Source organism: Numenius arquata, chromosome 6 (genome assembly GCF_964106895.1).
Source record: "Numenius arquata chromosome 6, bNumArq3.hap1.1, whole genome shotgun sequence".
Classification (NCBI taxonomy): domain Eukaryota; kingdom Metazoa; phylum Chordata; class Aves; order Charadriiformes; family Scolopacidae; genus Numenius; species Numenius arquata.
Window position 1 is genome coordinate 57,224,396 of NC_133581.1, and position 15,471 is coordinate 57,239,866.

Below are 15,471 nucleotides of genomic sequence, written 5' to 3' on the forward strand. Positions count from 1 at the left end.
GAACCCCTCAGCGTTCCCGCCCCGTCGCCTGGGGAAGGCCTCCCGCGGGCGGAAGCCTCTCCTGAGGCGGGCCTTTTACTTCCCGAGCCCGCTGCCTCGGGCCATGGCGCGAAGCGGGTGAAGCGACGGGGGGCCGGAGCTGGGGAGCTGCCCCCCCCCCCCCCTTCCCGTACTGCTGGGGGTTGAAATGGGGTGCGGGGGGGATCGGGGGTCTTTTATCGCCTCCGGGAGGCTACGCGTTCATTCGCTATTCCCTGCCGCTGTGAGGCGGAGGCGGGTTCCGCGCCGGCGGAGGCACACCCCCGCCTCTCCACAGGAACGGCGCCGGCTGCCCCGGTGGGGCGGAGCCGCGGCTGAACACCTGGCCGGCGCCAGGAGTAACGTCCCGTAACGGCGTTTTACAGCCGCCAAAGGGGGAGCCGCCTGGCGGAGCACAACCCACCCGGCTTCGGGTGACGGGCGGCCGCCAGGCACCACCGCGGCGCCGCAGCCATTCACCGGCCCGCGCGCCAGCCCTCAGTAACGCCCGCGCCAATTGGCTGGCCTGGCGCGGCGGCCTCCGTAGAGGAACGGTAATTGGCCTCCGCCGCACACGTGCGGGTCCGCCAGCCCCAAAGGAGAGTAGGTAAAGTAGGATGTGTCCCGCATGGGCGGGAATAAACGTCCTCGGGGTGGCTTTCTGATTGGGCTGCGGGAAAAATGACGCCTTGAGTTCTCATTAGCTCTGAGCGATGTCAATCCTTCGGTGGATCCACAGGGCTTGGCAGGCCGAGGCTCCCGCTAATTGGTCAGCCGGGATGCCAATCTGCCTGCTTGCCCTGATGATTGGCGGGTGCCGACTCGGCGGGGCGGGCCATTTCCTCTGGTGGCCGCTTATTGGCGGTCGGAGGGAGCCACCGAGGGGCTATTGGCTGCGGCCTCCCAGCCCGCGGCCGCCGGCGTGGTGGGCGGGACCCTCTTCCCCCCGCCCGTTACCCAGCGGTGCCTTGCGCTGGGCCCCGGCTAGGCCGCGCTGCGGGCGGGATGGCGGTGGCGGTGCGCGCGCTTCAGGAGCAACTGGAGAAGGCCAAGGAGAGCCTCAAGCACGTGGACGAGAACATCCGCAAGCTCACGGGACGGGACCCCAACGATGTGAGGTGCGGTGGGGGGAACGGCCCGGTGGGGGGGATGGGGGATGCCTGAGGAGCGGCCAGGCCGGAGCGAGGGGAGCTGGCGTGTCCCCTGTGGGAGCGGGGTGTGAAGGGGGGAGAGGCTGTCGCGCCCTTCCCCGGTCCGTCCGGTGTGCCCGTGGTGGTGCGGGTAGGGGTGGAACACAAGCGTGGGGGTGCGTGAGAGAATGGTCGTGGCCGCGGGCACTTCGGCCGGGGGAGCCGCAGCGGCCCGGGGAGGCTCCTTGTAGCGGCTGACGGTGGGGGGCGGGAGCAGGTAGCGCTAACGGTGCCCGCTGTCTCTTGCAGGCCCCCTCAAAACAGACTGCTAGCCCTCTCAGGCCCTGGTGGAGGTAGAGGGCGTGGGAGCTTGTTGCTGAGGTAAGGAGCTGCGGGCGGCGGGGGTTCTTCCAGCCCTGCACCCGGGCATTGGTTCGCAGTCCTTGCACTGGGGTGTTTTGTGTTTCTCCTCCCGTTGCTCGTCGTGTTGCCGTTTCACTCCTCAGGCACCGAAGCCGGCCTACAGGGTGTGTGGGGTTTTGTATCGCTGCCTGAAGTGTAAAGTACCTTCTCCTTGTGGGTCATAACAAGTTTAAACTGGTCGTTTCTCCTCATCCTTTCAGCTATTAGCCTGAAAAATAAGGAGAAGTGTCAAAGTTAAGGGAGGTGTTATGTGGTACCTGGGACCTTATAAAATCATTCAAAATCAATCTTTTGGTAATTAAGAAACTGGTAGCTTTTCCAGAAAGTTGAAGCTGACAAGAATTTTAAAACACATGTAGCTTAAACCTCTAATGTTTTTCTGTGGGTTTTCCTTTTCTTTTTTTTTTTTTTCCTTTCTCCTTTTCCTCCCTTCCCCAAGTAGAATGAAAATGTCAATTGTTGTTCAGTAGTTCATTGTTAATGAAGTATGTAGGGGATTTTTTTGTTGAATTTCGGTATTAAACTGCTGGTTAAAGCTTAATGTATCTTGAAAACTATTGCGAATATGAACGCTTGAACATAATGGGGCTGCTTGATTTAGTGTAGCTGGTCAATCAAATAAGTGCAGAAATTCAAGTTTAAATTAGTTGGTCCACAAGCAGTATGTTTAATCACTTTATTGGACTAGTAACAGTAAATGATGATAGAGCTGAGGAAAATTTATTGTTACATCATGACCACAAAGCCAAAATCCAGTTTGATTGTGCAGGTTTAAGGTGGACCTGGGTTAGTTTAACTTGTTCTGAGATCACAAGTGTTTTCTTTCTAGGCGTGGATTCTCGGATAGTGGAGGAGGACCCCCAGCCAAACAGAGGGATCTTGAAGGGGCATCCAGTAGGTGGGTGCAAAAACTGGTGGAGAGAGCTTGCTTTATCTGAATGAGAATTGATAGTATTAAACTTAGAAAGCTCAGATTCAATAACTGTTAATAACTGATGACTTTCACTGTCTTCTTCAGAGATTACATATTCAAGATTTGTTGGAAATGTATTTGGATGATAGCAATTAACTGTGGTGAATTATTTTTTTTTTCTTCTATACCTTATAGCAATGTAAAGATTAGAGCAATAATACCAAGATAGAGCAATATGAAGGTTCTTGGAATTTTCTGGTTTGCTTGGTGTACAGTTTGCTATATTATATTCTGCTTAGTAGCCCAGATTTGTTTTACAGGAGGCACAAACTGAATTATGACTGAGGCCTCCTGTTCAATAAATCGAATGTGCACAGACTGACAATAGACTCAGATTCTGAGCTCTCACATTTGGATGCAGATCTGTCAGATGAGACTGATCACAGTGAGCTTCGTTCTATGGGCACTTACATGTAGTGGTATTTCTTGACTAAAGCAAGGCTTGCTTTTGAATTTTTGAGTTAACACAAAATGAATACTGTCAAACGGCTTTACTGGTAGTAAAGTGCTGTACCACAAAGCTGAGAGAGAAAGCTGAAAATAACTTTTGTGTAACACACTGCCTAGTTACTCTTTGTTAAAGCCTCAGTTCATCCAAGTTCTCAGGTCTTAAGCGCTCTGTCCCCCCCCCACCCGTTTTCTTGATATTTGGCATAAATAGCATTTCCCGTTTGAAAAATCATACCAACCTGTATATCTTCATGCATTTAAATCTGTCTCACAATCCTTTTATATGGGTAGCCATTTCAGAGATTCTGGAAAAAGAAAAGTGCAAACATTAAAACAGAAAAATAAATTCCAAAGGTATTCAAAAAAGTCAAATACAGTAGTAATGTGGGCTCTTCTTTTACTTTACTGTTCAAGTTGTATTAAACTGTTTTCTCTCACTGATTTTTACCAACAGTAGGTTCTGTCTGTAAAATTCTTCTTACTGGTCACTGGAACAGTGGGGAGATTTTTACTGGAAGCGTTGGTTCTTCTGACTGGATATGCAGACTTGTATTTTTCTCATGTTAGAACAGGTGCTGTCCTAAATATGTCTTGTCTAGTGACCACTAATGCTTTTTCTTCCTCAGGCTGGGCGGAGAACGTCGGACAAGAAGAGAATCACGCCAAGAAAGCGACGGAGAGGATGATGATATTAAAAAGGTAATACATGATAAATGGAGCTGTGCAGAAAGAAACCTACTTATCTGGAACATGAACTAAGTAGTTTGTTTTTCTTTGTTTTAGCCAACGTTGCCATCTTCTGTTGTGGCTACCTCCAAAGAGCGAACACGTCGAGACCTTATACAAGATCAAAATATGGATGAGAAAGGAAAACAAAGGTATGCAGAAATCTCTTTAAGCACTAGCATGGTACTTCTGAGTGCTAGGATAGGAAGTAGCTTCAGAATTAAAGAGTATTACACAGGTGCTATTATGTATCAAAAGTGATGTTGAAGAGGTACCATAATGTTATAAAATTTATTTTAAAACATATTTTCTCAAAATACTTCACAGTAGTAACAACACATGGTTCATTTCATGTAACTGAGAGGGGTTTTGCTTCTCAGGCCACGTACAGGAATAGATTTGCTGGTGCTATTGTAACTGGTGGTCTTTGAGTCAGACAAATATATCACTTCATTGGTTACTTAACAGTTTGGACTGTTACAACTGTCTTGGTACATCACTTATTTTGTCGGTTGAAGGAGGCTTTTGGGTGTGGGTTTTTCCTTTTTTTTTTTTGTTTTGTTTTTGTTTTGGTTTTTTTTTGTTTGTTTTTTGTTTGTTTGGGTTTTTTTTGTTTTTTTGTGGTTGTTTTTTTTTATGCAGTAGTTCCATCGTGTTTCTTTTCTCTTTTTACGTCTGGGCTCATTATCGTATGTACAGTCAGACCTTCCTTTTGCTGGCTTCTTTTTAGATTCCTCCAATGTTTATCTCCTTTTTTCCTATATTTAATTTGTCAGGGTACCTTATAAAAATTCTTGCTGAAATGCAGCTCTATTGGAAAGAGGTGTTGGTTAAGCAAATTTGCAACTGTGTCCAGCCTCTTGGACTGCATCCCCTGCAGTCTGCGGCTCACCGGGTGCAATAATACTCCATACCTCAAATAAGTAGAAGAATGAGAGCTGGAATAAGGAACCATAGAGAGCTTCTCTAATAAGAACCACAGATAATTTAGCACAGGAAAGGCACTTTGCTTGCTTTTACAGTTACAGCACCACTAACAGGCTGCTGTTGCTTTCATCACTAGTTTCCAACTGCTTTCCTCCCAGAAAGACTTTCAAGATTCTTAGTGGACCTCCCAGAGCTTCAGCCACTAAAAGTTTGTTTCCTCAGAATTGTTTTGCACTTCAGTAGTCTTCTGGACTAGATGAGAAAACCAGTATCGATCTCTGGGACTTCTGGTAGAAAGAGCCTCTTTTTAAGAGGACAGCATCCACTGAATTCTTGATTTTGCTCAGTATCTTCTGGGATGTCATTCATATACAAACACACTTTGAGTAATCTCTAGCTCTCAATTCTTTATTTGTTCCTATTTCTGCTGTTTAATATACAAGTACCTTTACCTTTCCATATCAGGTTTGTACCACTGTAGTAGAGTGGTACTGAGTGAAGAGAGTAGCATTTCTTTTCTCTCTTAAGTGGGTAAAAGTCCAAGGCGAATAAGAGAATCTACCTCTTGCTGTAAAGGCTTAATTTGGGATTAAATGGAAGGAAAGAAAAGGTAGTGAAATTCAAGAAGTTAGTTCTTGTTCAGAAGAAAGGAATTCCTTAAAGAATTTTACTTATTTAAGCTTTCTCAAACACCGCTTAATTGGATGAGAGCAATTCTGGTTTCATCCCACAGTGCAGTGCCTCATTGTAGAAGATAGTGTTATGCACACTGTGAAAGATAAGCTTTCGCTCCTCTGTGGCTCCATTTCTCCTTAGTCCCCTGAGCCAGGCAGGAAGGGGGAGTATGCTTTTCAGAAAGACCAATGACCTTCCAGTTCCTTATTGGTGGCTCACACTGTATTTAATCAACCTTTTCTTCAGTACTCTCTGCTTTTGAATTTTTTATTTTTTTTTTAATATTGCCTGTGTGTCATTATTTCCAGATGTAAAATGTGCAGGCTTCCAATTTTCCCAGTGCTAACTGCTATATTATGGATAAGGGCTATGTCTTACTCTTAAACAGAATATGATATGTCACTGTAAATATATCCTTGACTGTCGGCACAGTCAACATGTGTTCTATTGCTAATGGCCTTGAGTAATACTGAGCCTTTAAAAATAAACACCTCTAAGGTGCAAAGTTTCTCTGACTGTTTATGCAAACAAAAATCTTATACTTGGACTGAATCTCAACCTTCTTTTTTTGTTTTTATTCAGGAATCGACGTATATTTGGCTTGTTGATGGGCACACTTCAAAAATTTAAGCAGGAGTCCACAGTTGCTACTGAAAGGGTACTTATTTTTAGTTCTATCAGATTGTAAATAATAAAGCAAAATTGTGTGGTTAAGCTGCTTCAAATAGGAATGAAAATTCCCCACAGTGTAGGTTGCAGGTGCAACAAATGGGTAAGAGTGCATGTAGGTTTTTGTTTGGTATGGGTTAGTGAAATTGGGGTGGGAGGCAGGAAAGGGACTCTACCAATTTGACAACTTTACAACACTATTTCTGACCATTGCAGAAGGGAAGAGGCAACGTTTTGTTGATTGGTTTTTTTAATTGTTGTACAACTTCAAAACATGTAAAACACAAAATAGTTTATCTTTTTTTTTTTCTTGGTTACATTTTTTGGGGATCATTCCAAAGTAAATGGAATTTAATCAGGTAACTATTTAATAAGCCCACACTGATGCGTTCCAGATGTTTAAATTATAACCCAGTATACAGAAATGTATGGTTGTATTATGCTATCTGTTTGACTACAGATGGCTTCCCCCTCCCAGTATAGATATCAAGAGTTCCTGTTTTTAGTAAATGGATCTCTGATTGTACTGAAGTGAAGGCTTTGCATAGTTCAGTGGTAACTTCAAAAAACTTGTATAGGGGATGGTGGTAATGTTATTCCTAGTATGCCATTTGAAATAGTGGAGGGTATGGTGTTTGTTTACTGTTGCCCTAAATGGGTTATTCAGTTAATTCTAACAACCTTTAGATTACAAACAGCATTTGAAAGTTCTACTTTCAGCAGTCCGGTGGAAGCAGATACAAAGTCTTTAAACTTAAAGCCTTTTCTGTGTAGCGTTAGCGCAGCTGGCTTCCAGTGTTGGTATTGATTGCAGATTCAGTATTTGGATATCCTGCTGTTTTATCTAACCTGTCATGTAGCACGTGAGAAAGGACCAAAGTTCTCTGTTGCCTGCTTGCCTTTAGAACAAGAAACTATTGATTAGGATGGTCTAGAAACATGGAGTCCCTGTCTGATTTATATTAGTATGTGTTTGCATTAAGAGAGTTTGAGGAGTTACTGCTCTTTGCAAAATTTACCTGAGAGTTTGTATAGACATTGTTCTCCTCAAACATAAAACTTCATACATAAAAATTTCTCTTATATATAAAACTATATATCAAAGTAGAGGCCTAAGGAATTTTATGATGCAGCTATTTTTTTGTCTGGGCAGTAAACTGTATTTTTTTTTCATAGACAACTATTATACAATAGAAGCATATTGCTGTCTAGGACATAGAAACAGGGCATTTCTGGATTGCAGTAATATATCTAATTAGCAATGAAGTATGGAAGAGTACTGTGCTGGAATTATTTGCAATGTAATTTGTTTTGCTGGTCACAAATGCCAGTCTGCAGTCCTTAATTTGCCTCTGGGGACGCTGATTTCTCTTTCTTCCGAGTGGAATACCTAAATCCATTTCTTTCTTTTTTTTTTTCTGCTGTTGCGGAAACAAAACATGTTGAAGTTTGTATTGAAAATTCAAATCCAAATTGAATGATAGAATAGCAGACAGAAAACCACAGAGGCCCATAATTTTATAGCTAACCCACAAAAAAATAGGTGCCAGCAAGCAATGACACTCTTCTTCCATTACCTGTAACTTAGGAGATATTTCTTAATGTGTTTTTAAGAATGCCTTTGGTGTAAATAATTCAAAATTTTAATTGGACCAAACTAGAACACTTTCTTGATTTACAAAAATAATACAAGATACTTCTTTATTTATCTTAGCAAAAGAGACGTCAAGAAATTGAACAAAAACTTGAAGTGCAGGCAGAGGAAGAAAGAAAGCAAGTTGAAAACGAAAGGCGAGAACTGTTTGAAGAAAGACGTGCTAAACAGACAGAGCTGCGGTTACTGGAGCAAAAGGTTGAGCTTGCTCAGTTGGTGAGTTTTAGTTTTGTTCTTTATCTTTGTCTTGTTTGAACAATTCTTCTGTATCTTAGGGTTATTTTCTTTCATTTCTCAGCAAGAAGAATGGAATGAACATAACGCTAAAATAATTAAATACATAAGAACGAAGACAAAACCCCACTTATTCTACATACCTGGCAGAATGTGTCCTGCTACACAGAAGTTGATGGAAGAGTCACAGAAAAAGATGAATGGTAAGTGGCTTTGGTGATACAAAGGCCCTTGTTCTTGTCTCCCTCTGATGTTTGCTGTACAAGTTTCCTTTAAGTCTCTCTGCTTAAATACATGAATTTCATGGTTAGGAAAAACTGTATGTTCTTGCACGGGTGTTCATCATAAGTGAAACCTTACTCTTTCAGTGACTTATTTTTATATTGGATGTGCTTTGATTCTCTTACAAGAAGTCAAAAGAGGTGTATGAATAATCTCAGAGGTATGTGCTTAAAACGTAGTCCTTTATATCAGCTTTAGTACCCAGATGTATGTCACTGCAGCAGCTTCGTTTTTGCGAAGGTAGATTTTGTGGATTGAAGACCCAAGAAAATGCAGGTTTTTATAAAGGAACGGAGAAGCGTTTTCTTAAGCACAGCATTAGAACTTTTTCGTTTTACCCTAATGTGTGTTCATTTCTGTTTCACAGGATGACTATATTTTTATTTTGGAAAACAATTTAAAATACTGCAGTCGATGGTAGTCCTGCTGCTCTTTTTTATTAAACTGAGAAAGTATTGGGTTTTTTTTTTTTTCTTAAGGAGCTCATCATCATTGTGTGTGGTTGGGGGGTAAGAGGAGCTGGCTCATCTGTCTGAATACCTTACGTTATTTAAGCTTTCTTAATACCTAACCAGCTTTTTGCTGATTCTTACTGTCTTTTGTTTACCTTAGGATGTATAACCTTGTTAATATATAAATACCAGGAAATTAAGGTATTATTTTGATACACTGTTGTTTTGATTGATTTTAATGAAGTCAAAACCTCTTTTTGTTAGCTTAGATCTAGGGCTTTGCTGTTCTGATACTCAACTGAGCTGACTATCCCCTTTGCTTTGTTTTCTTAAGGTTACTAGCAGTCTTTTTCATTATGCATGAATGGCTTGCTACTTCAGAATGAATAAGGATGCTGTATTTATAAGTTAAAACAATCTGATAACTTATTAGCTCATAATTAAGGAGAAAATAGACTTCAGTGTCTGTACATTATCTGAAACTATTATTTGTGCATTTATTCCCCAGCACTCTTTGAAAGCAGGCGAAATGAATTTGCAGAGCAGATTAACAAAATGGAGGCCAGGCCCAGAAGACAATCTGTGAAGGAAAAAGAACAACAGGAGGTGCAGAATGAAGAAAAGAAGGAAGAACAGAACAAGGAGCAGGAAGAGGGTAAGGCGGCTCAGCAGGTGGAAGAGTTGGAGACAGGTAATCAGCACAATGATGTAGAAATGGAGGAGGTAGGGGAGGAAAAGGGAAAAATAGGTTCAGGGCATAGCGATGGAGAGAAAGAACAGGAAGAGGATGAACAGAAACATGAAATGGAGATTAAAGTAGAAGAGACTACTGAGGTAAGGGAGAATGACAAGCAAGAGGATGGTCAGCATGAAGAGGTCACAGTTGTAAAAGAGGAAAGTGAAAACGTTCAGCCAGTGGATAATGAGCAGGATGTGGCTGAAATGAATGAGGCAGATAGTGTAGAACCTGTAGAAAATGAAAATGGCAAAGAAGCAGAACCAGAAACAGAGTCTGATGTTCAGCCAGAAAAAGTGAGTAATGTTCCTTCTCCCGAGAAGGAGAAAGGTATTAAAGGAGAAATTGAAGCTGAACCTGAAGAAAAACAGGAAAAGGCACCTGAAGCTCAACCAGAACCCGTGGCCGAGGCTCCCTCTCAGCCACAGTCTGTGCCACTGCCACAGTCACCACAGTTGTCTCAGGCCACTCAGGATACAGAGCCCCAGGCAGACAAGGATGAAAATGCTGTGGTGTCCGTAAAGGTGGTTGAGGCGCAGACAGAGCAGAGTCAGGCACCAAGTGTAGAAATTAAGAATAAGACTAGGAGTAGAAGCAGGGGTAGGGCAGGGAACAAAACTGGTAAGAGTCATAGCCGTAGCAGCAGCAGCAGTAGTAGCAGTAGCACTTCGAGCAGTACCAGTAGTGGCAGTAGCTCCAGCACTGGCAGCAGTAGCAGTCGGAGTAGTTCCACCAGCAGCAGCACTACAAGTGGGACTACTAGCAGGGACACTAGCAGCAGTAGCTCTAGCACTAGTGAAAGTCGGAGTCGAAGCCGAGGGAGAGGGCATAACAGAGATAGAAAACGCAGAAGGAGCACAGACAGGAAGCGGAGGGATGCTTCAGGAGTAGATAGAAGTCACAAGTCCTCAAAAGGTGGGAGTAGAGATGCCAAAAGCTCAAAGGATAAAAGTTCAAGATCTGACAGAAAGAGGTCTATATCAGAGAGTAGTCGGTCAGGCAAGAGAACTTCACGGAGTGAAAGAGACCGTAAATCAGACAGGAAAGACAAAAGGCGTTAACAGAAGAGACCAAGCTTCCTTAGCCTAATCTTTGCAGCAGAAGATTATTTGAGCGAAAGGATTCCTTGTCAGGAGGAGGAGAAGGCTGCCTTAAGAATTGCATGCTGTAAAAAATCTTTTGGAAAAATGCAGACTGTTTACCAGGCATTCTTGTACTTTTTACATAATTTTGTAAAAGGTTACTTACCAAAATTGTGTGAAGTTCCTGAAAATGTAAAAATAAAAGATTAACACTCCTTTGCATCTTTTTTTAAATATCCTGTACTCATTAAGATCCTCTGTATATTTTAATAGGTAAACCTTTAAGTAGGTGTGATCGCTTCTGTATCATACACTTTTTTTTTTTTTGTAGAAATAAATGTGCATTTTAAATAAATTGTTTGAGATGTCCTGTTGACAATTAAATTCCCCTTTTAGACCACACGTAGGGAGGCAATGTTGCAGGAAATGTAAAATTCTGCTTTTTCCCTCTATTCCTTGCAAGAACGGGAATCTTAAGACCCGGTAAAGGGAGTAATCTCTCCAGTGCTGGGTAGGAAAGGAAATTGATCTGGATCTATACCTTTGCTTTCTTCTGTAATAACAAGCTCTTGCTCAACTCTATCTTCCAGTTTTATAAAACTTTTTCCTATCCATAGGCAAGCAGTGATTAAATGGCATGTTAACACTGGCCAAGACAGTGGTAATTCCAGACTGACCTGAGCTCTTATCTACCTTCTTCAGGTGCTTTGGTAGTATTTACATCTATGTTCTGGATACAATTAATCTGTTTAATGATGTTCATTGCTTTGATGGCCAATGGAGGAAAGACTTCAGCTTGCTTCTCAACCAGGATTCTTTTTATTTTAGTTGCAGACTAATCTTTGATCCTTTCATACCAGTAGGAATAATTACAGTGCAGTGTTGGAGTTACCTGGGACTACCTAATACTAATGTTGTGTGCGTGCAAGAATGCTTTCCGAATGTATTTAATACAACTTAAAGTGGTATGGTGTTATCTATGAAGGTGAATACTGTTTTTATATAATTTTGTATGGAAAACAATAACATCTGTCGCTCTGTTCTGTACATGTGCAAATAAATGTGGCTTTGTAGACTACTCTCTCAATGCCTATGATGTTTTCTATAACATGGGTGTATTACCTTAGTCTTTCTACATTTTAAAGCATGAATCTTAATTCCAGGTGGCTGTACCTTAAAAGCTCTATATCCAAAATTGTTCTTACTGCCTTTAATTAATGTCTGTTAACTGGATATGAAATGCTGCTATAATCCATCTTGTCTCAGCAGGAACAGAATTCTCCTGTCTTATATGCCAAATCGCAGACCAGGAAGTCCTAGAAAGACTTCAGAATGGAAATGACATGTAAGCTTATTCTAGTGAACGAAATGCCATATATACCCCATTTTTCTGGAACATAGAGCAGACTTTTGCAGAGTTCTAATTTTGGAGGGTGTCAATTTTTGGATTTCTGCATTTGAACTCGGAGTAGTGGCAGAATTCTGTGTTCTGCAGTGCTGAACTTACTAGCTTAAAGAAATGTGTCTAGCAAGGGATGAAGTGGAGTGTTCTTTTAGCAGAAATAGACACAGAGGGAAAGGTCCTCCAGCTTCCCCCTTCTCAACAAGTTCAATACTTTATTCTGATTCTTCAGTCCCTTTGCCACAATAGCATATATGCACTTTCGGTCTAGTTGCATTCAATGAACTGGTATGGCCAGATTTAAGGAGTTTGGTCACGTTCAATGAGAACTCTGGCTCGATTAATGAAGAGTGCAGTTTACTGAAGCAACAGAAGTGCAGATTCTTTTGGACTGTCTGCAAAGCACGTGCAAGTAATATAGCAGCATAAACCACCTCAAGTAATATAGTAGCATGAAGCAACTCGATCTAGAGATTTCTAAGTTTCCCGGGGAAGCACTGGGTGTAGCTGAGTGTTTAGATTTGGATCTCACCCAGTAGGTGTCCCTATTGGGGTGGGGTGGAGGAGAGGCTCAGCCAGTCGACTGGTCCCAGAAGTCAGTGATGGTTCATGATGGTGTCTTCCTGACTTGTCTGTGATGGTATCTTCCCTAACACCCCTCCATTCTTAAGCCATTTTTATACTATTCTTTACCTTTCAGGTAGAGCTTGAGTGACTCTAGTCATACAAATCTCTGTGTAAAATTTCCTCACTTTGTGTTGAAAGGTATAGACTAGCGAAGATTCAGAGCACAGACTCTGAGGGGTGGTCGCACCTTGGGGGCGGATAGCTTCTAGGATGGAGGTGTGTTATGGTGTTATAATGACACTATAATGAGCAAAGTTCAACCTAAGGGCATAATTTTTTACAAGAAATAAGCAACTGTTGGCTCAGGGTAACAAGTATGCAGCTTGTCAGTTTTCGTAGCACCGTAGGTTCCCATTCCCTGCACTGATGCCCAGAGTTTGGCTATGGTATCTCACACAGCCCCACTCTCCATGCTGGGATTTTTCCCACCTTAGAATCTGCTGACTCTAAGATTGCAGGTCATGCAGCCCAGGGAACTATGGTGGAATACATTCCCTGCATATCAGCTGCACTCCACCACTCCGCCCTAGAATTTTCTTCAACACTGTACCTTTTCTTAAAATGTGAATATAACTTTTAAGTCACCTCCAGCAATTATTCCACAACTGTGCTTTTTTTTTTTTTTTTTTTAAGGACAAGCAAAAGTTCAAATGCCTTATTGAAGATGTTAAATACAGCAGTTTATCACAAGGAACAAAATTTATACTGAGTAGTTGAGTAAACTTTACTGTTTCATGTGTTTGAACTAACTTCACATTTCAAATTGCCTTTGGAAGCCATTTACATTTCGTCAATTATATTTTTTTCTTAACATTGAGTATTTTTAAGGTTTCTTATTTTGAGCTTAATTGAGTGATTCAGTGCTGTAATGTATTTCCTGTACAGGTTTTAATGGCTACTACTGCAGTCATTATGCAAAGCTAGAGAAGTAGGTTGCTAGTCAGAAGCCACTGGTTTCAGAGGAGCAGAGTTGATAAACACAGCATGGTGGGTCCTGGTAAATTACATAGGGATTGGATTGATTGCATTGTCTCAGGTTATATTACAGGCAGCAATGTGTTTTTGACAAGGTGAAAATAAAGGAGGTTTTTTTGTTTAGTATGAAGCTGGTGATGCATTTGATAGTTTAATGTTTGTTAGAAGAAACTTATTGCCATGGTTAAACTGTGCTGTTAATTAATAGCCTTGTTAAATCTAAGCAGCTCAATACAACATAAACATCAGTGTGTGATAACTTCATAAGAATGGAGTTTTCTAAAAGCTACATATTCCAACCATATTGCACTACAGAAATAGTATGAGTAGTGGTATACTATTAACACAATATTGCATGAAGATCGGTCTTTATAAAGCAGTAGTATTTTTAGTAATTGTTATGTTTGCCCTCAAGGTCCCATCCTCTTACCCTGAAACAATTTCAGAGCTGTGGATAGGGCTGAGACCATGGGTGCAATTTCCTTCCTCTGTTCCCAGTCTACTCTTTCAAATAGCTGACAATTTCTAGACTGAATTTGATACAACGGTTTGGGATTTCTGAGTATTAAGTGCAGATAGCATAGGGGTAGGAAATTATTAAAACATTTTCCTATTTCCCTTCCCTGTAGCGGTGAGTAGGGATCAAAGGAAAAATCTCTTACTATCTTGTTCTCTTTTCACTCAAGTAGTGTGGGAAAAAGAACGATCGAGAAGAGGAAAAATGAAGAGTGAAGTTGAGACGCTTTATGTGAGTGGGCAACATACCGTGTATGCTGTGTGCCTGTCTTGTGGAGTGCTGCCATCAGATGGCCCCTTCTAGCTTTAAGTACAACTTTATAAGGTGGTTGTTTGGGTTTGGGTTTTTTTTGGAGCTTTTATACCATGCACTGACTTTATACCATTTACTTGTTGCCTCTCCTTCCGTCCTGATGCACAGATAAACTGGAAGGCCCCAAGAATGTGTTTTTTCCATGATGCTCCACTCAGAGTCCTTGTCAGAGTAGATTTTACGCAGATTGTTCATTAATTATAAGCTGAAACATGACTTTGCGTAAAAGGTACACCTCTTCAAATTCCTGCTAATTTACTTAAGGTGATGTCTTTGGGCTTAGAGCAGCTTCATTGTATGTATTCAAAGGAAAACTGAAAATAATTTTTTCTGCAGAAAGTAGGTATTAGTGAACTAAACACACACAGAGCAAAAGTAATTTCCAAAACCAGAACATTTGCAAATAGGTTTCTAGAACATCTTTCGTTTATCAGGAAAGTAACGGCCTTGTGGTTAGGTCCCAGTTATAATTTTGAGATTCAGGTTCAGCTGCTGATTTTTGTAGCAATTACTGTGGTGCAACAGGACAAACCTATTCATTTTATGAATGTTCCAGACCTTTAAAATGAGTTTCACTGCTCAAAAAAGTATTTATCTGAGACTACATGTATTTATGACGGGATGAAAAGTTGTGGCAATGGTGTATGAGTAATATACAGAGATCTGTGTTTTGGAGGATATAATTTTGCTTTCAGAATTTTTTTTTTTCCTCATTTCAATTTTATAGCAAACCTGTGTTTTACCACAAACCTTGTTCAGGCAGTTGTTAAGTGACAGTGTTCTATTATATGGCAAAACGTGAGGCATTCAAAGCTTGAAAACGTATTATCAAGAGTCAAAGTAATATATGTCACAAGTTCCATGATTTTCTAGAAATTCACTGTTAGTTGTCATGATTGGAACCATTTTTGTAATAGGGAAGCAATAATGGCTTTTTCTTGTTATTTGTTATTCTGGCTAAGAAAGTTGCTTTAAATCTGGGTGATGAACAACTGTTACCTGGTTAGATTTGTCTAACTGGAAGAGTGAATTTGTGTTCCTTTTCTTTCTTTGATATATTAATTTTAAAAAGATATTTGTTTTTTTTAAAATAATGGTTTTTGGCATGACATTTGATTCAATGTAAAAATTGATCTGTATTTTCATCCAAACATCCCAGGTCAAGAAAACTATATTTTTAAGTGCCTTTGACATGGACTATATTCTT

The 15,471-nt window shown here is 41.2% G+C and overlaps 1 protein-coding gene across 1 annotated transcript; it reads left to right on the top strand.

The window, feature by feature from the left end:
- The first annotated feature begins 940 nt into the window (after nt 1–940).
- On the top strand, nt 941–11,505 carry PNN (pinin, desmosome associated protein). Its single transcript, XM_074148625.1, has 9 exons — nt 941–1,136; nt 1,458–1,529; nt 2,401–2,469; nt 3,621–3,693; nt 3,778–3,872; nt 5,905–5,980; nt 7,706–7,861; nt 7,944–8,082; nt 9,122–11,505. The coding sequence occupies exons 1-9, from the start codon at nt 1,024–1,026 to the stop codon at nt 10,408–10,410; spliced, it is 2,082 nt and encodes a 693-aa protein (XP_074004726.1). The 5' UTR covers nt 941–1,023; the 3' UTR covers nt 10,411–11,505.
- The last annotated feature ends 3,966 nt before the right edge of the window (nt 11,506–15,471 follow it).